The sequence below is a fragment of the Pongo abelii genome, chromosome 15 (assembly GCF_028885655.2).
Source record: "Pongo abelii isolate AG06213 chromosome 15, NHGRI_mPonAbe1-v2.0_pri, whole genome shotgun sequence".
Taxonomy (NCBI): domain Eukaryota; kingdom Metazoa; phylum Chordata; class Mammalia; order Primates; family Hominidae; genus Pongo; species Pongo abelii.
In genome coordinates this window covers 74,641,816-74,668,767 of record NC_072000.2, presented here as the reverse complement: position 1 = coordinate 74,668,767, position 26,952 = coordinate 74,641,816, and the positions used below count along the sequence as shown (strand labels likewise).

Sequence of the window (26,952 nt, the reverse complement as noted above, 5' to 3'; positions counted from 1 at the left end):
ACATGCCATAGACATACTTAATAAGTTTGAGTTCCTGTTTATAGATGGGTGGAATTTTAAAATCTGTCTTCCCATTTTTTAGGAGATTTTGCATTTCTACTGTATATTTATTCATCCTTTCTCTGTCAAACTATCTAGTTTGGAGCTTTAGCAGCCATTAATTTATTGACAACTACTCCTAGCGCCTTATCCCAATAGAGCAACTACTATGTAGTTTATGAAGATTTTTTTTCATATTTTATGTTACTGGCCCCTAACACTTACCCATTGAGGTAGAGGGCAGAATTTATAATTCTTATTTTATAGAAAAGGAAGCTGAGGATCAGAGGTAAACTGACTTGCTTCAGTCCACATATCTGGTAAGTTATAAACTTAGAACCAAGTCTTCTGACTTTGATTTGCTTCTACAATATCTAAAAGGGACAGAGAAAAGGATAAATTTGGGTTTGTGGTTAAAATAGGAACTGTCCAGGTTAGCTTTATGTCTTCCTCAGAGCATAACGTAATGCCTAACACATAGTAAATGATGATTTGCTTCTGCAGTATCTTAAAGGGACAGGAAAAAGGAAAAACTCCAGTTTGTGATCAAAGCAAGGAGTGTGCAGTTTAACCTCAGATGATAACACAACATCTTACACATAAGATTCAATCAGTAATTTTTCCTGAGCAAGTGGACTGGGGATTATGTAGGTATCCGTACAGCCCAGGTTCAGTTGGTCATGCCACTACTCAATGCTGTGGTGACTCTTTTATTGCAGCAATGCTTTGGCTTATAGATACACCCAGTTCTGTAAATATTCTGGCTGAACAAAGGGCTTCAGGTCAGTCCAGGAGTTCGCATGTTAAATAGTTTGGTTCATTTACAACAGAAGTAGCAACGGGCTATAAATATACCTATATAATATGACTTTGATGGGGTGTGTAGTAGACGGCTCTTGTTTGTTTATGGTAAATCTCGGTAAAATTTCTTCTCTTCCTTTTTTTTCTGCAGTTAGCTTTGAATAACCAGTAGCAAAGTCCTTTCTGTTGCTAACTACTATATTGCATTCAGCTGCTTAACATTTGCTTCCTGTTCCCAAGATCACCAGAGGCAACTGTAGTGTTTGATGAGGATGTTGGATTTCATCAAAAGATTTTCTCTACATAGTTTGTTCCAGCTTGGGAAAGGCGGGTTGGCCTTGGCCCCCTTGTTCAAAGCTGTCACAGTTTTGAAGTCATTTCAAAACCTTCGATAATCTTGTTCCATCTACTTTTCCACCTTATCTTAAATTTCTGTACCTTCTCCAATACTTCCTACCTTCTATGATACAAATTGAGGGTGCTCTAAGAAAATCATTTAGTAAGTTAAGCTACTATTTTTAATACCCAGCCCTTCAAGGAAGTTAAAATAGCATCTTCCAGAAGTAGTACCTTCTTATTTATTTTTTTAGAGAATAGGGTCTTGCTATGTTGCCCAGCCAGGTCACAAACTCCAGAAGTAGCACTTTCTATTATGTATATTATTTTAGAGAATAAATTCTTTCTATTCTCTAGCTGCAGAGATTTTATGCACAAGGTATGCTTTTTATTTATTTTATTTTATTTTTGAGATGGGGTCTCACTCTGTCACCCTGGCTGGAGTGCAGGGACACAATCTTGGCTCACTGCAACCTCTGCCTCCCAGGGTCAAGTGATCCTCCTACCTCAGCCTCCCGAGGTTGGTCATGTGCCACCACACCTGTCTAATTTTTTGTATTTTTGGTAGAGACGGGGTTTCACCACGTTGCCCAGGCTGGTCTCGAACTCCTGAGCTCAAGTGATCCACCCACCTTGGCCTCCCAAAGTGCTGGGATTATAGGCGTGAGCCACCATGCCTGGCTAAGCTATGCTTTTTAACTTGAATGTTTCCTGTTGTGTCTTTGTTTGGTCATGTTTTTCTTTAAATTACAAATTGATTTGCTAGTGCTTATGTTAAACTGTGAGCTTCAGGTGTAAGCTTTTCTCCCACCAATGGGAAGAACTTTCAGAAAGCCTGCATATATCTCTTTTTTTTTTTTTTTTTTTTTTTTTTAGACGGAGTCTTGCTGTGTCGCCCAGGCTGGAGTGCAGTGGCGCAATCTCAGCTCACTGCAAACTCTACCTCCTGGGTTCACGCCATTCTCCTGCCTCAGCCTCCTGAGTAGCTGGGACTACAGGTGCCCGCCACCATGCCCAGGTGATTTTTTGTATTTTTAGTGGAGACAGGGTTTCATTATGTTAGCCAGGTGGTCTCGATCTCCTGACCTTGTGACCCGCCTGCCTTGGCCTCCCAAAGTGCTGAGATTACAGGCATGAGCCAGCGCACCCGGCTCCCCGCATAGGTCTCTTTAAGTATCTTTTCTATTGAGAACAGTGTAGGCTGGTGATTATGGTTATTCCTTCCAATTCCACCACCAGATTTTTGGTTCGTTTCCAAACTATCTCCTTTGTCTTACACTGTGGCCCTGAATTCTACCAGTAGCTGACATTAAGAAAGCCCTAGAGAAGTTCCTTTTTCCTTTTTTTTTTTTTTATGCATAGGTAAAATCCCTTCATAACAACGGGTTCTGTACAGTAAAATTCTTTCCAGCACTTAGTCATTGGTCCATGGAAAAAGCACTTTGGTACTCAGTTTTCTTTCCTTCTCTTTTTTCTTTCTTTTAATATTTTGTTTTACTGTGGTAGGAACACTTAATGTGAGATCTACTCCGAACAGATTTTTCAGTGTAAACTATAGTATTATCTGTAGGCACAATGTTGTACAGCAGATCTCTAGAACTTAATTCATCTTGCATAACTAAAATTATATGCATTTAAAATAAACTCATAAAAACAAATATTAGAATGGTGGTTTCCAAGGACTTAGGGAAGAGGAACTGGGGAGTTGCTAATCAACGAGTAGTCAGTTTTTTCTACAGTGAATAAAACTTGTCAATTACTATGCCCAAGTATAGATTAAGTAGCCCAAATCCAAAAATCTGAAATTTGAAATGCTTCCGACTCCAAAACTTTTTAAGGGCCAACGTGATGTTCAAAGGAAATGCTCATTGAAGCATTGCAGATTTCAGATTTTTGGATTAGGGATATTCAACTGGTAAGTTTAATTCAAATATTCCAAAATCCCCCAAATTCAAAATTCAAAACACATTTGGTCCTAAGCATTTTGGATAAGGGATACTCAACCTATATATGGTTGTACTTGAAGTAGCGAAGGAAGTGAGAGTAAATGTGGTGATTTAGTCCTACCACAAAATAGCAGTTACCTTTCTGGTTCTGAGGTTTCTCTGCCAATACCTACACCACTGCCTCCACCAACCAAAATAGAAAAAAAAAAAAAAAAAATGAAACTCTCAAGAGATTTTTCCAAAGCACTATCATACATAAATTCTCCAGAATCTTGGGAGAAGGAAAGTGTGGAAGGGAAGGTATGGTTAGAAATCTCTCACACTAGATTAGGAACAGTTCATTTGATAATTGGTAAAAATGCATAGCTTCTTCTGATGAACACAACTAACCCTGCTGTAGTAATATCAGGAATGTCAGGAATTGGGTCCTTTGAATACCATCAACAGGATCAAAATTAAATGTGAGTAGAAGAACTTACATCTAGGCTGGGCATGGTGGCTCACACCTGTAATGCTAGAACTTTGGGAGGCCAAGGCAATAGTGATTGCTTAAGGCCAGGAGTTCATAAGCAGCCTGGGCAACTGAGCTATGAACTCCTGAGTAGCTGGGATTACAGGCGCCCACCACTATGCCCACTAGCAAGACTGAAAAAAAAAAAAAAAGAAAAGAAAGAACGAACTTAGAGTAATCACCATTATTCTTTAAGTTCTATATAGATCTTTCTTTATATATTCAACAAAACAGGTGGATCACTGTGTTTATATTTTCAGTCGTGCCTCATTTGAGTGAGCAACTCAATACTCTTCATATGGCTGACCTTGTTCATGACCATTCACCAGCTCCATCACAGGCTGACTCGCCAGCGTCTCCTCTCCATCAGCCTTTCCTCCCCAGTAGGCTTTCCCTCCCTTTCTCTTCATCTTCTCTAATCCCTTTCTTTCTTCTTCACCCCCATCTTTTTACTCCTCCATGATTTTCTCAGGGCTGGGCTTCAACATCGTCGGTGGGACAGATCAGCAGTATGTCTCCAACGACAGTGGCATCTACGTCAGCCGCATCAAAGAAAATGGGGCTGCGGCCCTGGATGGGCGGCTCCAGGAGGGTGATAAGATCCTTTCGGTGAGAATGGGCTTCGGCCTCCTTCACTGTCCTTTGCTCCCTAAGCCCTAGGTCCTACCCCTATCCCTTTTCCTTGAAAAGATTTGGATCTGGAAATATACAGGTTGTAGAGTTGAACGGGAACAACTTTGATCAGTCATTCTTTCCAACCCTATCATTGAGCATGGAGGGCAATATTATGCTCACCTGATAGATCAGAATGTGAAGTTACTTGTTCAAAAAGCACGAGGCAGGAAGCAGCGAGGGACTCATATAGGGAAAAGAGATTTAAAATCCACAAATTTTGTCTTTCTTCCATTACTTTATCACCTCCTTTTGTTGATTAAAACACTAATGTGTATCTTCCTTTGGGGGAATGTCAGCCCTTACAATTGGATTTAACTTCAAAAAACAGAAAGAAGGAAGGTTGGAATTAAGTGTCCTTTTCGGACTCAGAGCCCTTTTTCACCCATTATTAACATGAAAATTTGGAATGGAGTTGATTTGGGTATCTGTCCACTGTGTTCCCATTTCATCCTGCTAATGTCTCTACGAAGACATACTACACGGTAATTATTAATTTTACTGTTTTCCAGAATATTTCCTCAAGGGCAGTGACAAGATCCTTTTTTTTTTTTTTTGAGATAGAGTCTTGCTCTGTCACCCAGGCTGGAGTGCAGGGTCGTAATCTTGGCTCACCGCAACCTCTGCCTCCCAGGTTCAAGCGATTCTCCTGCCTCAGCCTCCTGAGTAGTTGGGACTACAGGCCCCTGCCACTACGCCCAGCTAATTTTTTGTATTTTTAGTATAGACAGGGTTTCACCATGTTGGCTGGGCTGGTCTCGAACTCCTGACCTCATGATTCGCCCACCTCAGCCTCCCAAAGTGCTGGGATTACAGGCGTGAGCCACCGGGCCTGGCCTAAGATCTTTTTTAACCTTTTGAATCATAGCACAGTGCTTAATAATGTTTAAGAAATGAACAAGTTAAGAAATTCAGGCAAACCTAAAAAGGTTGATTGATAAATATGGGCCCACAGACCTCAGATCTTAAAATAAATTAGAACAAGCATACAGTCAAAACTATTAAAATGCAAAATATAACTCTGGCCCTATTGTTCATTTCTCTACCTTACCATCGGCCACAGTAATCCTATGATACTATCAGTTGCTGGGGGATAAGGGAGTATAGTTGGAGATAATTATTCTGTAGAATTTCTTTTTTTATTAATCTTCAGGGCTAGTGAAAAATGGCCAACTTATTACTTCTATGGAAACAGTACAGATGATTGGTATAAAGAATGGAAAAATGCTGAGGGGGTGAGATATTATCTAGAATATTCTTGGGAGAGCTGGCTTCAAAGGGCTAGACTTAAAGGAAATTGAAATAGGATAGGGCTTCTCCGAAGCCCTGTCCTCTCCAGATGGGCCATAAGCCCATGGTCTGAAGAGGAGAAAACTATTCCCTGTTTTCTTTTAGAACTGAATAGGGCAGGATGGCCACGTTGGGAAAACGTTGAAATAAATGAATGAAGTACAGACAGGAGAAGTCTTGATTGGCAGAATTAAGTATTGGTCTCAGATACATGATTTTGAACCTACCTCTATAATGAGTTAGCTTCATCCCTTAAAAATTTTTTGCTATATAGTTTCATTTGAATTTTCCCTTTCACATTACTTCTCATGCAGTTCAGGTGATTAGTGATTAAAGGTCATATGTGTGAAATCTCTTGCTCTTCTTAGTTGCCAGCTTATTGAACACCTCTCTGCCATGAAGCCCATTTGGTAGCAGAACCTGAAGGCAGAGATACAAAGGAAAAGAGACAGAGAACATCCACCTTTTCTTCATTTGGCATCTGAGTATTTGAGTGATCAGGCTCAGCAGTATGGTTCTGAATGCCTCTTCAGGAAGACTGTGACTCCACTTAGTCCCCCAAAAAGAAAGAAAATCAGAACAAGTAGCTATTAGAGCCACCTAAATTAGCTCAAGAATGTCTAAGCATGTGTCCTCACTGATCCATAATACAAATATAGTATCAAGCACTGCAGTATTTCAGTCCTTCTCATTGACTATTTTGCCTCTCTTCAGTCCATTAAGCTTCTCCTAGACCCTGTTTATTAATCAGTGAGATGGAGACAGTGATAATATACCTGTCTTCTCAAAAGGATAGTGAAAAGTTTAGAAGCAGATTATTTCCTTTAGCTCCCAAGGAAAGACATTCATCCTATATGAATCAACTTGGCAGTGGTACTGTAAGGAAACGCTGAGAGTGGATCAGCTTGGCAGTGGTACTGTAAGGAAACGCTGAGAGTGGATCAACTTGGCAGTGGTACTGTAAGGAAACGCTGAGAGTGGATCAACTTGGCAGTGGTACTGTAAGGAAACGCTGAGAGTGAATCAACTTGGCAGTGGTACTGTAAGGAAACGCTGAGAGTGAATCAGCTTGGCAGTGGTACTGTAAGGAAACGCTGAGAGTGGATCAGCTTGGCAGTGGTACTGTAAGGAAACGCTGAGAGTGGGTCAACTTGGCAGTGGTACTGTAAGGAAACGCTGAGAGTGAATCAACTTGGCAGTGGTACTGTAAGGAAACGCTGAGAGTGGGTCAACTTGGCAGTGGTACTGTAAGGAAACGCTGAGAGTGAATCAACTTGGCAGTGGTACTGTAAGGAAACGCTGAGAGTGGATCAGCTTGGCAGTGGTACTGTAAGGAAACGCTGAGAGTGGGTTGTTAAAATAAAGGTGTAGCATGTAGTTAGAATCTATGCAGCTTAATATTTTGACACATAAATTACATTATCCTCAGAACACTGGAACCTGGGCTCTGTGGGTGAAGAATAGTATAGGAGTTAAGAAGAGAAAGAAGAGAGCTGTATTATTTTAAAAGCTTTGGTTAAGGGTAGATTATTGCAAAATGAGAGTGGTGAGAAGTATTTGAGCACTAAATGTCAGGTAACATGCTAAGAACTTGAAATTTATTTTGTTTAATATTATAGTAATCCTATGAGGTGGGCATGATTATTGTGCCCAAACCATTTGCCCAAGGTCACACAACTAGTAAGCAGCAAGGGACTCAAACTGGTTTGTCTGAATTTGTAGCCTTTTTTCTAACCACTATGTTATACTGTTATACTGCCTCCTAAAAGGTAAATGAAGAGCTAGGATTAGTTATCCTAAAGACAAAGTTACATGGTGAATTATTAGTAGATTGTATGTATGGTTTTATATAAAAACTAAAATTAGCCCAGGTACAGTGGCTCATGCCTGTAATCCCAGCACTTTGGGAGACCGATGAGGGTGGATCACTTGAGGCCAGGGGTTGAAGACCTGCCTGGCCAACATGGCAAAACCCCGTCTCTACTAAAAAAAAAAAATACAAAAAATTAACTGGGCATGGTGGCACGTGCCTTGGTGCACGCGCCTGTAGTCCCCCAGCTACTCAGGGGGCTGAGGCACAAGAATCGCTTGAACCTAGGAGGCGGAGGTTGCAGTGAGCTGAGATCATGCCAGTGCACTCCAGCCTGGGTGACGGAGTGAGACTCTATCTCAAAATAAAATAAAATAAAATAATAAAATAAAATAAGATAAAAACTGAAATTCATCTTTCTATAAAGGGTAGGATCAGAAATAAGGAAATAAACCTCAATGTAAAGCAAATCATTAGATACAAGTTGAGAACCTTATGTGGACCATTTCCTCACAGAGAAAATAAATTATTGAAAGGCCTCTCAAGTTTTAAAAAAGGGCTGGGGCTGCTGATAAATGATGGGAGATAAATGTCAATGAAGAGAAAAGTAGATGTCTAAATTTATAGCAAAGAGGATTTTACTTTACCAAAATATAAGAAATATAAAGATGTAAAAAGATATTAAATACTACAAAGATATGTTAACAAGGAATGATATGTTTATGTTCTGGCCATTTAAGGAAAAGGCATGCAAAAGAAGAGAGGGGAAAAGCCAGGGGAAGGAGAGGCAGAGAGAGAAGACATATCAGGGGCTGTATCAATCTGTTTTCACACTGCTATAAAGATACTGCGTGAGACTGGGTAATTTATAAAGAAAAGAGGTTTAGCTGACTCACAGTTCCACTTGGCTGGGGAGGCCCCAGGAAACTTAAAATCATGGTTTTAAGTTTTAAGTTTAAACTTAAAATCATGGTTTTAAGGTGAAGGAGAAGCAAGTACCTTCTTCACAAGGTGGCAGAAGAGAGAGAGTAGGGGGAAGTGGCAGACACTTATCAAACAACCAGATCTAATGAGAACTCACTCACTATCACCAGAACAGCATGAGGGAAGTGGCCCCCATGATCCAGTCACCTCCCACCAGGTCCCTCCCATGACACGTGAGAATTACAAGAGTTTGCTTCAAAATTCTTTCTAGATCCCATTCCTTAAGAAATACTATGAAACAGCCTGTTCCATCACTTACCCGTGACATCCTATTCCCTCTCTGTCCTTCAGTGAACTTCTAGGCCATAACTATGAAATGTACTTAAGTATTCATTTATTATTGGCTTTGAAGTCTCTGTAAAAATGATGCTAAATTATGTATTAGTCTAAATTCCCATTTAGTTTTAATGTATTTTCCTATTCTCCACGCATAGGTTATTTCTCCATGTTATAAAATATACCCCATTTTTCCCCTAGTAATGTTTGCTAGATAAACTAAAAATGTATCTCTTCCTTAGCACATATCTATTTTAGGTAGCTGATTTAAGTAACATTATGTGACATGTAAATTTCCTGGAGTTATTATTAGCTATTAATTTAACCTTTCATTCTCCCCAAGTAATTCCCACATATTATCTTGCTTTCAAGTTCTAAAATTAAATAACTGCATGGTTTATCATGTAGTTTCATGGCGTGAACCCGGGAGGCGGAGCTTGCAGTGAGCCGAGATCGCGCCACTGCACTCCAGCCTGGGCAACAGAGCAAGACTCCGTCTCAAAAAAAAAAAAACGTAGTTTCCTCTTTCTCATCAGAAGTGAAATTTCATTTTTTATGATCACTGTAGATGATTTAAACTTAAGAAAGAAAAATAAATTTTCTTAAATAATGACAGTAAATGATTTCTAAGGCCATGTTGCATCTGACAACCATGAAATAAAAATGGCTATTACGAAGGCTGGAAACTCCTCACCCATGGTTCATTTTGTGTGTTTATGCTGGTGAGAATGGTTTATTATTAGAATAAACCATTATGGAACCTGGAATAATTTTATTTTTATTTTTAGAAAAGTAAACTAAGTTTCTCATTCCTTGTGTGTCTGCCTAAACGAAGGGAGGTGAAGAATAATAGTCATTCCTCAGTGAACATGACATTTTTATTAAGCTAAGGGTGACGTAGCTGGTCATACTACACAGTTGAATGTTCCATTTTAACATGGAACAAACCCCTTATATAACAAAATGGCACAGATTGAGCCATTAGCCAGCTTCATTTCATATTCTGTGTGAGTACAGTTTTTAATTTGTTGAATGAAAGAGTTGGTTAGTCATCAACATTTATCAACTATTGTACTTAATGGCCTTCAGAGCACTGTGCCAAGTGCTGTGGGAAAGTTACAAAGAAAATGAAACACTGGTCTCTGCCCTTACCTTAGAAATCAGTGAGAAAGACCCAGCAGAAACCCCCATCCAATCAGCTGCAGAGATGTTGAAATATACAGCAGCATTCTTTAAATAAAATACCTCCAGGCAAGGATCTTTGCCTTATCATCTCTTTATCTCCAGCATCTAGTCCTGTACCTGGCCCTGAGTAAGCATCTAATAAGTTAGTTCAGTGAATTAACCCCTCCATTATAACACACTGACTTTTTTGGACTGGATCTAAGTAATCTATTTTTATGGTTTCTTCAAAAATTGATGAAAAAAGAGACCAAAAAATGTGGTTCATTGCAGGATCTTAGTAGAAAATTACAATATCCAGAGTATATTCTCACATGTGTTGCTTATTAAATTGAGCCCATTCTTTCTCTCTGTCTCTACATTTACAAGTCAGAGATCTTGTTTTAGATTATCCTGAGGCAATTCAAAATTCTTAATCAAAGAAAACTAATTTTAACTCAGCTGATTTCATAAGGCAGGAAATAGGAAACACATTTTAACATGCTAACAACCAGAGTTAAAGTTAAAAAAAGTATGTTTCCTCATCAGTTAACTAGAACACCATGCTCATTCTCTGAACCTTCAGAGTCAGCAAAATTTTCTAGCACATTGCAAATCTGCCATATCTTAGGTTCAATAAACCGTATTATGTCATGAGTTAAGGAAGCTGAAGTAGCAAGTTAATTCTGGGATTACTCAGCCAAGTAGCTCCTGGTACTAAAAGTGAGGTTCAAGGACCAGCAGTCTGGCCATCACCTGGGAGCTTGTTAGAAATGCAGAATCTCAGGGCCCTTCCCAGACCTACAGAATCAAACTCTGCATTATGAGATCCCCTGGTGAGCCTGTGCACAGTAAAGTTTGAGAACCACTGCTGTAGGCAGGTGTTTTTCAAACCTTTTAAATTATAACCTATAACAGGAACGAGATACATTTCCTATTCATCAGATAAGTGTGTGTGTGTATTTGAAGCAAAAGTTTAACACAACAATACTTTTTTCTATATGTGATGAATTTTGATATTTTGTTTTCTTCTAATTTCACTTTTTAAAAAATAAACAACTGGTTTTTGTTTTGTTTTGTTTTGTTTGAGACAGAGTCTCCCTCTGTCGCCTAGACTGGAATGCAATGGCGCAATCTCAGCTCACCGCAAGCTCTGCCTCCTGGGTTCACGCCATTCTCCTGCCTCAGCCTCCCGAGTAGCTGGGACTACAGGCGCCTGCCACCACGTCCAGCTAATTTTTTTTATTTTTAGTAGAGACAGGGTTTCACCATGTTAGCTAGGATGGTCTCGATCTCCTGACCTCGTGATCTGCCTGCCTTGGCCTCCCAAAGTGCTGGGATTACAGGCATGAGCCACCGTGCCCGGCCAAACAACTGGTCTTGACCCACTGGATTGATTTCACAATATTTGAAAAATTACTACTCCAGTGAATGGAAAAGTACTAATGAAATCTGTAGATGCAAGGGATATGTAGAAAGGGGTATATTAAATAGGGGAAGTAGTCTGGGAGTGGAGACCAGTTAAAAGACTGTTTCACGCAGATTAGGTAAGAACTAACTCAGACTTGAGAATCACTTTGAAGGCGTGTTAAAGTGCAGCTAGGATGAGGCCTAAACATTTGCATTTTTAACAGGTTCCCAGGTGATGCTAAGGCTGCTGGTCGTGGGACCACACTTTGAGAACCACTGGTCTATGTTAGTAAGGATGGTAATAAAAAGAGTGGATTCCACAGATATTTAAGGGTGAAATCTACAGAACTTGGTGGTTAGTCACTGAGCAGCTGGAATCTAAAAATGCTTAGAGGATGTCAGTATTGGAGAGCAAATTCAATTTTGGAGTAGAAATGACATTGTCAAGGGAGAAAGTCGTAATCATGACATGTTTTAGGGGCTGGTTTACCTTGGGTAAAGGATGAGAAAGGGTTCTTTAAGAAAGAATTGTCTTTGCATTTCTAAAAGGTCTCTTATTTGGGGTTTTAAAGTAGTCATTAGAATAACGTCTCTTAAATTAGAATACCTTTAGCCTTAACTAGGAGGGTTGAAAGGCATAATTGGCTTAACTGGCCTATGCCCTTTATAACATCTTCTTTTGCCTGATGTACCAATGTCTCTCTTCCCTGTTAGCAGAAGGAGACTCAGATGGAGGGGCAGGATTACACACTGAATCATTGGCAGGTAAAGCTACTATTAGAATCCAGGCCTTGCAGCTTTATGTAGTACTGAGATTATGTCAGTCAGGCTTTGTGTATTTATGGCTTTTTCAGGGTGCACTCTGCAGCCAAACTTCAGGAAAGCATGTGCTATTTATTATGCTCAAGTGTACAAAGTTCTCTTAGGTATTGTAGAGTTATAATGATCAGCTGAGATACATCTTGAAGTTACAATAGAATGTAAAGTGGTGTCAGGCAGAGTTCAATTTGGACTTTAAGAGAGTTACACAGTATTCAAAGTATATAGTTGCATAGTATTCAGAGTTACAGAGTATTCAAAGAAGTAAATCAGTCATATCTAGTGACGTTATCTAGAAAGGCCTTGTCAATGAAGTGGCACCTAACTAAATTGCTTTTTTAATTTTAATGCTACTTCTGTATATACAAATGAATAGTAATATTAATATATGAATACCTTGTTTTTATTCAACTCTAACTTTTTTTTTTTTTTTTTTTTTTTGAGACAGAGTCTTGCTCTGTTGCCCAGGCTGGAGTACAGTGGCACAATCTTGGCTCACTGCAACCTCTGCCTCCCGTGTTCAAGTGATTCTTCTGCCTCAGCCTCCCGAGCAGCTGGGAATACAGGTGTGCGCCACCACGCCCGGCTGATTTTTGTATTTTTAGTAGAGATGGGGTTTCACCATATTGGTCAGGCTCGCCTCGAACTCCTGACCTCATGATTCGCCCTCCTTGGCCTCCCAAAGTGTTGGGATTACAGGTGTGAGCCACCATGCCTGGCCTCAACTCTTAACACTTTTTAAATGTGTAGCATTAAATACAAACTAAATGGCAAAACCAATAAAAATTTAATTTACAACATATATGTGATAGGCAGTAATATGTTGCTGAAATAAAATCCTTGCTTGCCATGTAAATTCATATAGGTTAGTGTTTTAAAGTGAAGGCTTTTGGGCCAGCCTGCTTGAGTTTGAGTCCTTGGCTTTGCTGCTTTCATTCTGTTTGCTCACAGATAAATTGATAGCCTCTCTACACTTCAGTTTTATCACTTATAAAATAGGGGTTCCTAACTTACAGAACGATTGTGAAGACTAAATGAGTTAATACATGTAAGATGAACAAACAGCTCCAGACTTGGTTATGTTCAATAATTCTCTGCAATTATTACTGACTACTATGGCAAAGATTATTTTAAGCCCAGTATTTCTACCATTTAATATAGTGACCCAATTATTTCATTTGCATTTATATTACTATGAAACCTTGGCTCTGATATTGAGCTGTGACATCATTTGGCATTCATTGACATGACTGCATCATTAACTTACTTGTCTGCCTCTAAAGAAAATACTTATTTCTTTATAATGAGAAATACAGCTATCACATGGGCTAGATTACTTAAGTGAGCATTCTCATGACAGTCAGCAGTCTCACACCTATTCTGTCAGCAGTTAACTAGAAAATTGAGTCATTGAGAATTCATTGTGATAGTTACAGAAATCCTGAAGTTCTTTCCCTACAGCATATCTAACAAGAAAACCAAGGCATAACATGAAATTAAAGTCCCTCAACTAGAAAACTGTATTCATTTCTACACTGTAGGTAGCAGGACTGATCCTTTTTAAAGATCGATCTTGGAAGATAAATAGAATTTTTTAAAAGGGAAGGGCATTTAGGTGGTAGATACAGTTTGAGCACAGGTATAAAGGTAAAAAATATGTTTTATGTACCAGTCAGTGAGTTATGTGACTTAGCTAGAGTATAGGATATAGGAAAGGAAATAGAAACTAACCTGAGAAGATGGGTTAGAGTCATTTCCTGGAAGACTTGCCATATCAGCATAAGAAACGAGGTATGTACTCTTTCCTTGCTCCCCAGTTTTGTTTTTGTTTTTTGAGCAGTAAAGTGGTACTAACAGAATTGAACTTTAGGAAGATTAATCTGGAGACCTAGTATTTGAATCGGTTCCAACCTAGAGAAAAGTAAATGAGAGAGAAGTGATCACAGTAGTTCAACTAAGAGTATTTTAAACCAAGAGTCTTCTAAATTGATTGAAGTTTCTTTTGCCAAGGTTAAGGACATGCCTGGGAGACAGGTATGTACCTTTCTCCAAAGATGATTTTGAGGGCTTTAATATTTAAAGGGGAAAAGTAGGCTGAAGAGCAAAGAGGGAAGGTATGGTAATCCACATGTTGCCAGAGGAAAGGAGCAGGCAAGGGAATAGTCAATTATGTATTTTCTTTTGCTTAATAAGTTGGGACTTTACATAAGATAAGGTGAACATAGAGTAATTACCTGTGGAGATATTTAACCTGTTATCTGTAGCTATCTGCTTAGGAACAAAAGGAAAAGCAGTTTATTGCATGACTCAGCTTGCAGCTTAATTTTTTCTCTTGACATAGTGGATTGGGGTCCCAAGTTTTTATTTTGTTTTTAGTGTCAACAGCCTAAAATAGGCAATAGGAAAGAAAATACTATATGAGAGATGTCATAGTGTTAGACTGTGGAGTTTGGCAATCTATTATATGTGAAAGTTGACAGCAGAGAGAGTTTAAAACTATTATCAAAATTTTAGCCTGGGCTGGGGCACAATGTCTCACACCTATAATCCCAGCACTTTCGGAGGCTGAGGCAGGAGAATCACTTGATCCCAGGAGTTCAAGTCTCCAGTCAGCCATGATCACACCACTGTGACAGCCTGAGGGACAGAGCAAGACTCTGTCTCAAAAAAAAAAAAAAAAAAAAAAGTTTGAAGGAATGATAGTGGCAATAAGAAGCAAGGTATGTATTCTGATTTTTGTGGGAAGTAATAAAGAGGTTTTGGATATGTTGAATTAGGGTCTAGCAGAGTATACAGGTATAGGCATCCAGCAAGAAACTGGCAAATCCAGAAGTACAAGTAGGGATACAAATTTGGGAGTTATCTTACAGATTATGGTTGAAATTGTTAAAGCTCACAGTGGGAGAGAAAGAAAGAAGATAGAGGATTGACACTGAACAACCTTGACTCACCTTAAGGAGAAAGAAAGGGAAGAGGAAATCTGGAAAGGAATAATTTAAGAACAAAGGATGCTAAGTGTTCATATGCCAAGATAGGAGAAAATTACAAAAGGGAGGAGGTGGTCTGAAGACAAAAATGGCTATAGGATTTGGTGATTGGAAGTCATTGGTGACCTTTAGAAAAACATGTTCTTCCTTTCTACCTCATACATTGTGAGATTACAGGGGAATAGAGAATGAATGCTGAAGAAATAGAGGTAGTGCATGCAAACAGTTCTTAGAACAAATTTTGCAGTCAAAGAAAGAGGAAAGAAGATGGGAAGAGAGTGATAATGCATTCCAAGAAATAGTTGTATTGTTTTCTTTATAGAGTTGTATAATTTTAGTTGAGAGAAGGAGCAGAGAAAGATAATAATTAAGTAATCAAGAGGACAGAGTGTCTGTGTGAGTTTTGTAAGGAGGCTAGAAGAAGTATGATCAAGATCATCAGTGGATGGTTTCACCTTGAAAAGGAAATCTAATTCAGAGACTAGGGGAAAGGAGTAGTGAGAAGATATAAGGAAACTTTGAGGGAGAAGGAAAGAAAATGTAGAAAGCATTTGTCAGAAGTCCTCAGTGTTCTCACAAAAGATAAAGGAATCAGCTAGGGAGAGAGGTAGAAATGGGGTTGGAGCTGGTGGTGGAAAAAGGTCTGGAACAGCTATCACTGCGTGTTTATTAAGGAGTTCAGTAAATGAGTAGAAGGGGTTTTAAGGATGAGCTGGAGTCAGCTAGTATGGGCCTATGGTGGAGAATGAGAATATACCTTTCTCCCAGAATATACCTTTCTCCCAGAATATTCAACTCTATGATGGCAAGAAAAGGATTGCAGAATATGGCCCAGGACTGGAAAGATGGCAGAAGATCATGGGGACAAAGGATTCTAATGATTTACCAAGTGCTTTGTTGAGATTACAACAGGAACTCCTAGAAGAGCAAGGATGCAAGTAAAGTCTAAAAAGGTTACAAGGAGGAAATTCAGTAGATGAATAGAAAGTGTGAAAAGAGTGGAAATTGTTGTCAGGTTTTTTAAGAGTTTGAGATATTGGAGCTGAAGCATGTCTAATATTGAAGTCTAAGTTTACGTCAATTGGTGACTGAAGTGGAATGGAGTTGGAAACTATTGGTTTACAAAGATAGACTGTCTATAGGGCACAAGTGTTGGTAGATTCATTCACCAAGTGTATTGGCAAGAGAGAGAGTAGAGGGAAGATTATGAGTGCCTTGGAGAAGGAAGATTGTGACAAAGAAAATGAGAGAGTTGAATAAGGGAGTGACTTGAGCATTAGCTGAGCAGAGGATAGTTGGTGAGTCAAGATGGAAGAATAACAGTGCAGAAGGAACAGTGAAATGCAAGGACACTTTGATCTTTATTTCATTATTTACAAATCCTAGCCCTAGCTCCAGCACGAATCTCACTGAGCTTCAAGTTTCTTTATCTGTGGAAACGAGATAAAAATAATGTCTACCTCATAGGGTTATCATGAGAATTAAAAGAAATAATGTATGTAAAGTACAGAACCTATCAAAATAAATATATCAGATGTTCTTATTGCTGCTACTGTTAACGATGACATTGACATGTATAAAAGATATGTAATCTTGCACTAAGTGGGCTGTGCTGTGCCACTGAATACAGCATAGGATAGATTATTACTTGTGGCCGATGTCACTCCTAACTGCAAAAAGTATTAATACAAGTATTCCTTCACATCTCTCACCTCTAAGTGGTAGGAGTGACCTACACTGAAATTTTTTTAAGGATTTATATCATCACAGGAATATGGTTTTTACTAAATTTTGATTAAAAAATGACTAATTTACTAATTTGGATATAATGGATAGGAGTATCCGTGGAATCACAGGAAGTTGTTCACTGTGAAAAGCCCAATAGAATGGGCTAGTATAGATTTATATGACATCAAAATAAATTGGTGGAGAGTTTCATAGAGTTATATTTCTACAGTTGCAGCTGGCAATGCCAGGGCTTAGGAATATAAAGGATAGGGTGGTAACCTGGAAGACCATGCTATCTGTAAGGAAGCAGGTTAACACTCATGGAAGAAATACTAATACAGTAACAGATTCCCAAGTGTCAAAACGAGACAGGCATAGAAGCTAAGAGGAAGGAGAGACCACTTTTTATTTTACCTAGGTTCTCTTCAGATGGCCTGTGGAACTTCAGTTCTAGGAAAACATAGTTTTGAAAATGAAAAAAGTTCTAAGTTCTGAGCTCTAAGTAACTTTGCCCATACTCCTAGTCCTTGCAATTTGCTCTGAAGGAGTTTGTTATTTAATGTTTGGCCATTTGAAAATAAATTGTTGACTTATAATGGCCTTCTTCCTTTCTTACTACTCTTCTTTGGTGTTTTGACAGGTAAATGGCCAAGACCTAAAGAACTTGCTGCACCAGGATGCCGTAGACCTCTTTCGTAATGCAGGCTATGCTGTGTCTCTGAGAGTGCAGCACAGGGTAGGTATCACTTCGAGCCAGAAACCTGGCACCAGGCTTTTGCACTGTACTTCTGAATAAACCCAATGTGTGTAATCTTCAGTGTTGCTTTTTGTTTGTTTTACCCTCACTCCCCTGAAGAGTTTCTCAGGCAAAGGGAGGGGTCCATTGGTACTTCTGCTTATCATTGAAGGACATTCAGGCCAGGCACAGTGGCTCACACCTGTAATCCCAACACTTTGGGAGGCCAAGGTGGGTGGATCACTTCAGGCCAGGAGTTCGAGACCAGCCTGGCCAACATAGCAAAACCTGATCTCTACTAAAAATACAAAAAATTCAGGTACGGTGGTGCACACCTGTAGTCTCAGCTACTTGGGATGCTAAGGTGGGAGGATTGCTTGAGCCCAGGAGGTGGAGGTTGCAGTGAGCCAAGATCATACCACTATACTCCAGCCTGGGCAAGAGAGTGAGACCCTGTCTCAAAAAAAAAAAAAGAAAAAAAGAAAAAAAAAGAGAAATTCACAACAGTGTGGCTTATAACCAAGGTCCTTGCTTCAAGGTAGTATGTCTTAAAGATGAAGCTTGACAACCAAATTAAAACAGATGATTAAAGAAAAGCCAGGTGTGGTGACTCACATCTGTACTCTCAGCCCTTTGGGGGGCCAAGGTGGTATGATTGCTTGAGCCCGGGAGTTCAAGACCAGCCTGGGCAACATAGAGAGACCTCATCTCTTAAAAAAATGATAATAATAAAAATAAATAAAAAATTTTAAGAGTGACATGAACCAATGGAAAATAAATTAATTAGTTAATTAATTAAAAAGATGGTAAAAAAAATGTAGCCAGTTTTACTTTTTGGTAGGGAAGGAACCATATGTCTACCCTTGAAAACTTATTTATAAAACCACTGGATAAAACACTACAAAGATGGTGGGTTTTCTGGTACCCACTATATGCTTTTCCCTGTCACTGCCATGAACCCTTCATTTATCAACTTGGTGACCCTCTTAACCAAATCTTTAGTGTTCATAGGAGAACTCCAGGAAAAAGGAAATGGAATTCAGAATTCAGTCAAGGCAGCACCTATCCCTGCATCTGTTTCTTATTTCCTAGTTGTTTTATAATTTGGATGATGATGTAAAGGGAAGCCTGGGTAGATATAATTCCTCCTATAGCATTGAGAATTTCTGAGCATATTCACAAAACAGGTTCCATGTGCCTTTAAATTAAATCAATTTGCTACTTCTTAAACAGGTGCACTCTTTTCCTCACTCAGTGGCTAAGGATTTAGAAACTTAAGAACATTTAGAGGAGTTCCTAAAAAAGTAGAGAAGGCAGAACGTGAAGGTACCTGAGAAAACAACCAGTTGCAAGCAGAATCTGGGTGTAATGGATTAGAAAACAGGTTAATAAGAGATAATATTGGTCATCAGTTGCTTCTGCCTTGGCTCTTCTCTTTCTAAAGCATGGGAGCATTTGTGCAGTAGATAAAAACAAGTAAATATAGGGACACACTTCAATATGATTACAGTTCTTTTGGAAGGTATGTGAGAAGTTATTTCCAGTGTTCACTTTTAAGGAAACGTCCGTAAATAATTCCTAATAAAAAAGACCCTTATGTTCAGGGAATTGGCCTAGCCCTAAAAACCATGGCTTCCTATTGAGCATGTCCTTTCAGGACAGCTCATCAGCAAATGAATGAAAAACGTAGAGGTGGAATAGAGGGTATAATGGTATTTCATGCAGTCTTGCCTTTCAGATTGAAGTGTCAGTTTTATAATGAGGAAGTTAACTCTAACTGAAATACGATGGTGCCATAATTATTGCAAGTTAGCCACTAAAAGTTGATATTAAGAAGAGCTACCCTGAAAACCCATCACTAAAATGAAGACCATCCAGCCTCAAAAGGAAACACTTAGCCAATAGAAAATTATAACCACTAGGATATAATTTCTTTTTGCTTTTTTACATCTGTTCCATATATAGTCACCTTCATCTCTCTCTAGTATTAGAAATGAGCAGATGAAGGGCAAAACCCCATCTTTGGAGGGAGTTGGGTGTCTTCTGGGATTTGGAAAGCATTTTTCAAGTAATGGCATTGGACATATGTTGGTATTGCACCTATGTTGACATTGCCCACATCTGCTCTTACTACATTTTGATGACTGATTATCTAAGTAAACATTTCCAGAAAGATCCCCCTTCTTCCTCACCAAGTAATATCCAAGTTCCCTATAAGATCATAGGTTTTATCTCATGTCTTCATTTTCCTGATACGATACACAAATAGCAAGGTAGAGGCAGTACAGAAACAGAAATTACCTGACTTGCCCTCAGGGGTCCCTTTAGGTCAGCAAGGTTAAATGCCTCCCCATCAGACCTATTTTCTTTCCAAAGATCCTGTGACACTGATGCATCAGCTCAGGACAAAGAGAGGACTCCTTCTGCTAGGTATTGCTGGGGGTTACAGTTTTGGGTGGTCTAGAGTCTACAAACCCAGGTGATGTATCAACCTGGGCGTTTCAGTTGCAAACACACATTAGTCACTAGAGTTAACATTTTTCTTTCCCTTCCAGTTACAGGTGCAGAATGGACCTATAGGACATCGAGGTGAAGGGGACCCAAGTGGTATTCCCATATTTATGGTGCTGGTGCCAGTGTTTGCCCTCACCATGGTAGCAGCCTGGGCTTTCATGAGATACCGGCAACAACTTTGAAAAACTTGCTCTCTTTCAATACTTCCAATGAAGATACATTTCACTCACCCTTCACCCCTGCTATTCTGCCATGTCTTTCCCTCTCTCTGCGTAGCCAGATTTGAAGTGACTGATACCCACCCCAAACCTTGCTGTTCACAATCTCCAATTCTTCATATTCTAATGGGAAAGTAAAGGTATTGTTTGAAGGAAAACTGAAGAAAAGACTTGCTTAGAACAAATGAGGAGTTACATATTTTACTAGGACTTTCGATAGAAATTCAGCTACAACCCAAAGAGAGAAAGATTGAGTCTTCCTGTCACCATAGGCGATACCTTTTTTCTTAGCTGGCATGCCATAAAGGCCAGCTATGTGGTATTAGAGGAAGAAAGGATTTTTCTTTTTAATGATCTTCCTTGGGAAATTATTGTGGCCTTTATTTAATTTCTAACTACATACCTGGGTGCCTATATCAGACAAAGGAGAGTGAGAAGAGCATTTTTACTTTTTTAAAAAAGCAAATACATATATACACATACATATGCAAATATTATAGTATAATAGTGATACCTATGGAGAATTAAAGGTGAGAAAGCTACTTTATGGTGTCTAGGTTTCTGATAAAAGGGATGATGTTAACTGAAGAATTTAAAGAGATACTTACAGAGCAAATGTAGTAGGAACAAGGGAGTGAGCCTTATAAGAAGACGTTCAGTCTCATTTATTAAAATAATAACTGAGACTGGGAGAGGTGGCTCATGCCTGTAAATCCCAGCACTTTGGTAGCCTGAAGTGGGAGATTGCTTGAGTCCAGGAGTTCAAGACCAGCCTGGGCAACATAGCAAAACCTCATCTCTATTTAAAAAAAAAATAGAAAAAAATGTAATAACTGAAGCAACTAATTAAAAATCTTAGAAGAACAATATTTATTCTTATAACAACCAACTACGGTGAGTTATTATAAGGTAAATTGCCATAATCCAGCGCTGCTCACATCTAAAAAATTTTGAGGTGTAAAGGTAAATCGTACCAATCTCTGGGCTGCACTGGGGACTTTTTTGATACTTCAGAGTCGTATTGAAGAATCAGGTGGAATGATTGTGGTAAGGGCTATAGTGCTGGAGCCAAACACCCCAGCAAGAAAACTCTAAAAGGACAAAAGATAAGGTAATGCCTCTAAGGTGGCACCTGAACCCTCTCAGGCTACTTTTTGGTTTCTAGTAACAAACAAAGCTGAGGGAAGGAACTGCCTCCCAGGCAGGATGGGCATCAAATCAACTCTGCTTCAGATTTAGTTAAAATGAGGCCGGGCGCAGCAGCTCACACCTGTCATCTCAGCACTTTGGGAGGCCGAGGCAGGCAGATCACAAGGTCAGGAGGTCAAGACCAGCCTGGCCAACATGGTGAAACCCCATGTCTACTGAAAATGCAAAAATTACCTGGACATGGTGGCACGTTCCTGTAATTCCAGTTACTCAGGAGGCTGAGGCAGGAGAACTGCTTGAACCAGGACCCGGGAGGCAGAGGTTGCAGTGAGCCAAGATCATGCCACTGCACTCCAGCCTGGGCTACAGAGCAAGACTCCATCTCAAAAAAAAAAAAAAAAAAAAAAAAAAGGCATGGATTGCTAGTATTTTTGAAAGGCTTTATACACTACATATGGCTTTTAATTAATAAACCTTTTTGCAGCAAGAGGGAGGAAAAGAGTTTTGTTTGCTTTAGGAGGTAGGGAAATGTGGTAGGTGTTTCATGCAGCCTAGGAGGAGGATATGAATGAATGGATACTATGGAATGCCAGTGATCTCGATAAGGTGGGAACCATCCTGTTCATGTTCTTTTAAGGCTCGTTTTAAGCACTATGGGTAGCTGAATTTTCTGGCTTTAAGAAAATCATTTCCATTAGCCAAATATATTGGCCATACTATAGGCCTTTTATAATTTTGGCAGCAAGATTATCAGGACTCAGGCAATCAACTGTATTTCATTTCTAGCTTGGACAGTCTGGTAATTAAACAAATGTTGATTGGACATCAGCTTTGTCAAGACACTTTTACAAAGAAGTACAGTGCATATCCTCCATCCCGTAGGGCTTTTGGGTTCCAACTGCGAAGACAACACTCTTATTGGCCACATAGGTAGGACAGTGTAAGTAGGGGTCATGTTTATATTACAGACAGCAAAAGAGAAAAGTTACTGAGAACTGGGGCATTTGAGAAAGTTACGTGGAGGAAAGGGACAAGTTAAAGACCCTTAAGGACCTCACAGCCTAGTTAAGAGAATTCATAAACAGGTGAGAAGTTAAAAGTATATCAGCAGGCTAAGTATTGAAAACAGTATTAAAGAGGTACCATGCAAAACACGATGCAGCAACAAAGAAGATATGCAGATAATCACATTTTCTTTTAAAAATTCAGGGGAAAAAAGATGTCACATAATGGCATCAGGCTAGATTGGAAAGGGAAGGCTTTTGAAAATAAGAGATCCAGTAAGACCTTGCCTCTGGGTCACTATTGGTATAGGGAGAAACTTGCTTTAAACAGTCCTGACATAAAGTGCCTTTTGAAATCAACTATTCAATACCTTTGAGACTCAGACAACTGGACTCATTGTAGGTTCCACAGAAAAACACGGACAATATTCTAGTTGTCATTCCAACCAGCCACACTAGGAGGGCACAGCCTCTGGTACCCTTCCAGTTTCTGAAGGCATGTACAGCGGCTTCTACAGCAAGCTTGCTTATCTCCCAGGATTCACCTCATGGTTTGGACACTGATTCCTGAGAGAACCTTGAGATGCACAAAGTGAAAAAATGTCAAGCAGGAATGAAAGCTCTAGTTTTTTGCTTGTTGGTATATGTAAATTTGTTTAAAAAGTATCCATCCTGTCGTTGGTAGAAGTTTTGCTTTTGTTGATAATAGGGATTCTGATGTACTCTTATAACTTAGGTTTTCTCAGAAATTAAATAGCATTGAAGATCAATGTAATACAGTTTTAAGCAGGTACACTAATTATATTATTGATTCTATAGAAAACTAAAATTATAGACGAGGTATCAGAATTCATTATAGGTTTTAAAAAAATTCATGTTCTTCATAGATTGAGTCTAATATTTCTTCTATAGATTGCATCTAATGTTCCTACTACCTAAATTATTACGTTCAAAGTTTTGAAAATTGAAGGAAGGTATTTTTAAGTACTTAAAACATTTCTCTATATTTATAATTCTGTATTACATGTATAATTATAAGATATTGTTTGCTTCAACTAGCTGTACTTTGTTTTCCTGTGAAGTTTCAACTTATGTGTTATTGATTTAACTTAATTGTTCCATCTAGCCATGTATAATGGAAAAAGGAAGTTAATATTTGTTATTGTGTTCTATGCCAGGGACTGTACCAAACTCTGATTGGTACATTATTTCATGTCTCACAACTCTGGGATCTAAGTATTGTCAGAAAGAGACTAAAAATGAGAGAAAAAATTACTTGACTAGGATTACATAGGTGGTAATAATAGAATCAGGATTTAAACTCAGGACTTCAGATGCCAGCATCAATGATATTCTCTCACTGGAAGTGGTTCTCAAAGCAAGGTCCTGACAAAAGCATCAGCATTACTGGGGAACTTGTTAGAAAAGCAAGTTCATAGGCTGGGCATGGTGGCTCATGCCTGTAATCCCAGCACTCTAGGAGGCCTAGGCAGGTGGGTCACTTGAGCTCAGGAGTTTGAGACCAGCCTGCACAACGTGGTGAAACCCTGTCTTTACTAAAAGTAAACAAATTAGTGGTGCATGCCTGTAGGCCCAGCTACACGGGAAGATTGCTTGAGCCCAGGAGATTGAGGTGCAGTGAGCCGTGATTGCTCCACTTCATTCTAGCCTGAGCAATGGAGTGAGACCTTGTCTCAAAAAAAATAAAAACAAAAACAAAAAGCAAGTTCCCAGAAAAGAAAAAAGAAGTCCCAGACCTAGTGAATCAAAAACTCTGAGCGTGGCATCTCGCAATCTGTGTTTTAGTAATCCTTCCAGGTGACTGATTCGTGCTAAAGTTTGAGACTCATTGCTCTATGCCAATCATCATTCCCTTTGCTCAGGTTAGAATCATCTGGAGAGCTTATAAACGTCCCCATGCCCAGGCTGCACACAGATCAATTAAAAGGAACCTCTGAGGGTGGGACTCAAGCAGCAGTAAAATAAAGTTCATTGGGTGATTCTGGTGTGCAGCCGCAGTTGAAAATGTTATATAGCATTTAAACAAGACACTATTTAATTAAACTAAACACTATTGAAATTATTAAATTACATACATTGCTTCAGGCAAAACAACAACAACAACAGCAAAAAAAGTTGGGCCTTTAGAGCCCAGCTTTCTGAGCTTCTGCACGAAGTAAGTGGAACATTCATTTCTTCCTGATTTGCTAAGGATTGATCAACCTTCAGCAAAATGTGTGATTAGTGAGTGTTTCAGTTGGTGCATCTATTAAATGAGAACCAATCATAGAACATTGAAGCTACAAAGGACCAGAGAGCTTCTAGGATGAATCTGTCTTAGAGATGAGAAAAATCAAGGCTCAGAGAGGGAAGCTAACTTAACTCTGATCAGACTTAGTTTGTTGCAGAAGTGACCTTTCTGTCTCATGTTTATGTCTTGAATATATTCACTACATGAATACACAAACTACCCATTTTATCTTAGTCTACTTCTTTCTTCTCTCTTTGGGCCTGAATAAAGACCAGAAGAACTGATAGACAGCTAAAGGATATTGCAAGCATCATTATTGGAATTGGGAGATTCCACAGAACAATCTGAGAATGATCTCATATCAAATCCAATCAGATGAGTTATTCTGAGACTAATTCCAAAAGTTCTAAACTAGAGACTTTTTTTTATGGTGGACATTGTTTTTATTGTGCAAATAAGCAATTTTTAAAGTATATTTAAAGAAATGAAACATAAGGAAGTATATAGGCTGTCAGGTATGTGGGGAAGTGAAGTTCATGTAGTTTTCATGTGGAGCCTATACAGATTTTATTATAGTCAATTTTAGTGAAATTTATCCTTGGTCAGATGAAGGTTTTTTTCCCTCATTCAGCAAATAACTAATGAGTGCCTACTATGTGCTAGGTGCTGAAGATACAGAGATAAATAAGACTTAGTCACTCTAAGCTGACATTGCTCAGCATATGAAAGTGGAGGAATATTTGTAGGTGATTTTGATGTTAAAGTATTTTTCTAACATCACCTAGTAGTAGAAGATTGAGTTATGAAGCTCTCTACCTCTCACCTGTAATAGTTTTAGAGTTGGTTGCTATTTTGGTGTAAGTCTCTTTTGCTGTTCCTCTTTTAACTAAAAATCTTTTTGAGACCAGCACTCACATCCAAAAGGGCAATTGTGATAAAATAGAAGACAGTATTTTAAGGAATTCTGATCAGAACCAGATTCTTTTCTTTTCTTTCTTTTTTTTTTTTTTTTTTGAGATGGAGTCTTGCTCTGTCGCCTAGGCTGGAGTGCAGTGGCGTGATCTCAGCTCACTGCAATCTCTGCTGCCCGGGTTCAAGTGATTCTCCTGCCTCAGCCTCCCCAGTAGTTGGGATTACAGGTGCATGCCACAACGCCTGGCTAATTTTTGTATTTTTAGTAGACACGGGGTTTCAGCATCTTGGCCAGGCTGGTCTTGAATTCCTGACCTCGTGATCCACCCATCTCAGCCTCCCAAAGTGCAGAACCAGATTCTTAACTGCCACAGACTCTTGTATTATGTAATTTATATACAGAACACAAAGCACTTGATTTGCTTAACTGATGGACTTGATGATACTATAAAACCTATATTATGAGAAAGCATTGCTCCTTCAAAGGAATCAAGTGATAGCAAACACTCGGTCCTGTTTCCAGATTTTCCTCACTGTTCATCTTCCCTTTGTTCTTGCAGGGGGAGAATGAAAGGGGCGAGGGCTAAAGTATGTTCTCAATGCAAGTCAATCATTAACCAACAATAATTTACAAAAGAACTTTATATTTGCTGTAATCATAAAATTTAGTTACTAATCCCAGGAAAAGGATTAGTCCTTCTTCCTAGTTTGTAGATTTGCAAATGGAGATGAATAATTGAATCCTATTTTAATCTTTTATCTGCAGTAATCTGAGCTTCTTATTACCGGATATATTTGCATTTTACCTCCAGGCCATGTTAGTTCTTAGAAGATTGTTTTCCTCATGAACGCTATTTTGTTTTGCTTCCTTTCTGCTTCAATTCTAATGTCACATTGCATACCTGGATGTAAACAGCAGTCAGTTTCTCAGATCAAATAGAGCCCTGTAGCAACTTGGAAGACACAGAAAACATATGGATATAAAACTGTATTTATTATCCAGGGAATGTTGCTACAGATTAATTATGTTAATGAGGCCATCAAAATCTATGGTAATCTTTCAGGCTTTGCTGTTTGATACCAGATACAGCAAATGAGATAATAATGTGTCTAATTGTTCCTAGCCAGTATTGGTATTTAATAAAACTTTGTCATTGAATCTTTACAATCTTTTTTCACCTTATTTTGAAGACCGTTGATTAAATATCTCGTTTTTTTTTTTCTTCCAGATGAGGGTTTTTTCCTTCATTCAACAAGTATCTAATAAGTGCTTACTATGTACTAGATATTCTTAGGGTAACACCTCTGACAGAATTGTGGAAAGAGGAAGAAATCTAAATGATCAGTTTGAGGCTTTGACATAGGAGATAAGGAACAGGACATTGATACCCTGTTAAC

At 38.9% G+C, this 26,952-nt stretch overlaps 1 protein-coding gene across 4 annotated transcripts in view; it reads left to right on the top strand.

The window, feature by feature from the left end:
• Positions 1-26,719, top strand: part of SYNJ2BP (synaptojanin 2 binding protein) — a 51,412-nt gene extending 24,693 nt beyond the window's left edge. Inside the window, exons 2-5 of one of the 4 annotated variants that reach the window (XM_063715607.1) lie at positions 4,106-4,242; positions 11,954-12,001; positions 17,411-17,506; positions 20,062-26,719. In XM_063715607.1, the coding sequence (XP_063571677.1) occupies positions 4,106-4,242; positions 11,954-12,001; positions 17,411-17,506; positions 20,062-20,202 (422 nt within the window). In that variant the 3' untranslated portion in view covers positions 20,203-26,719. Of the gene's footprint in view, positions 1-4,105; positions 4,243-11,950; positions 12,002-12,503; positions 12,622-17,410; positions 17,513-20,061 lie in introns of those variants that run through there. The other 3 variants (XM_054530269.2, XM_024231483.3, XM_054530270.2) reach the window with 3 other exon arrangements.
• The last annotated feature ends 233 nt before the right edge of the window (positions 26,720-26,952 follow it).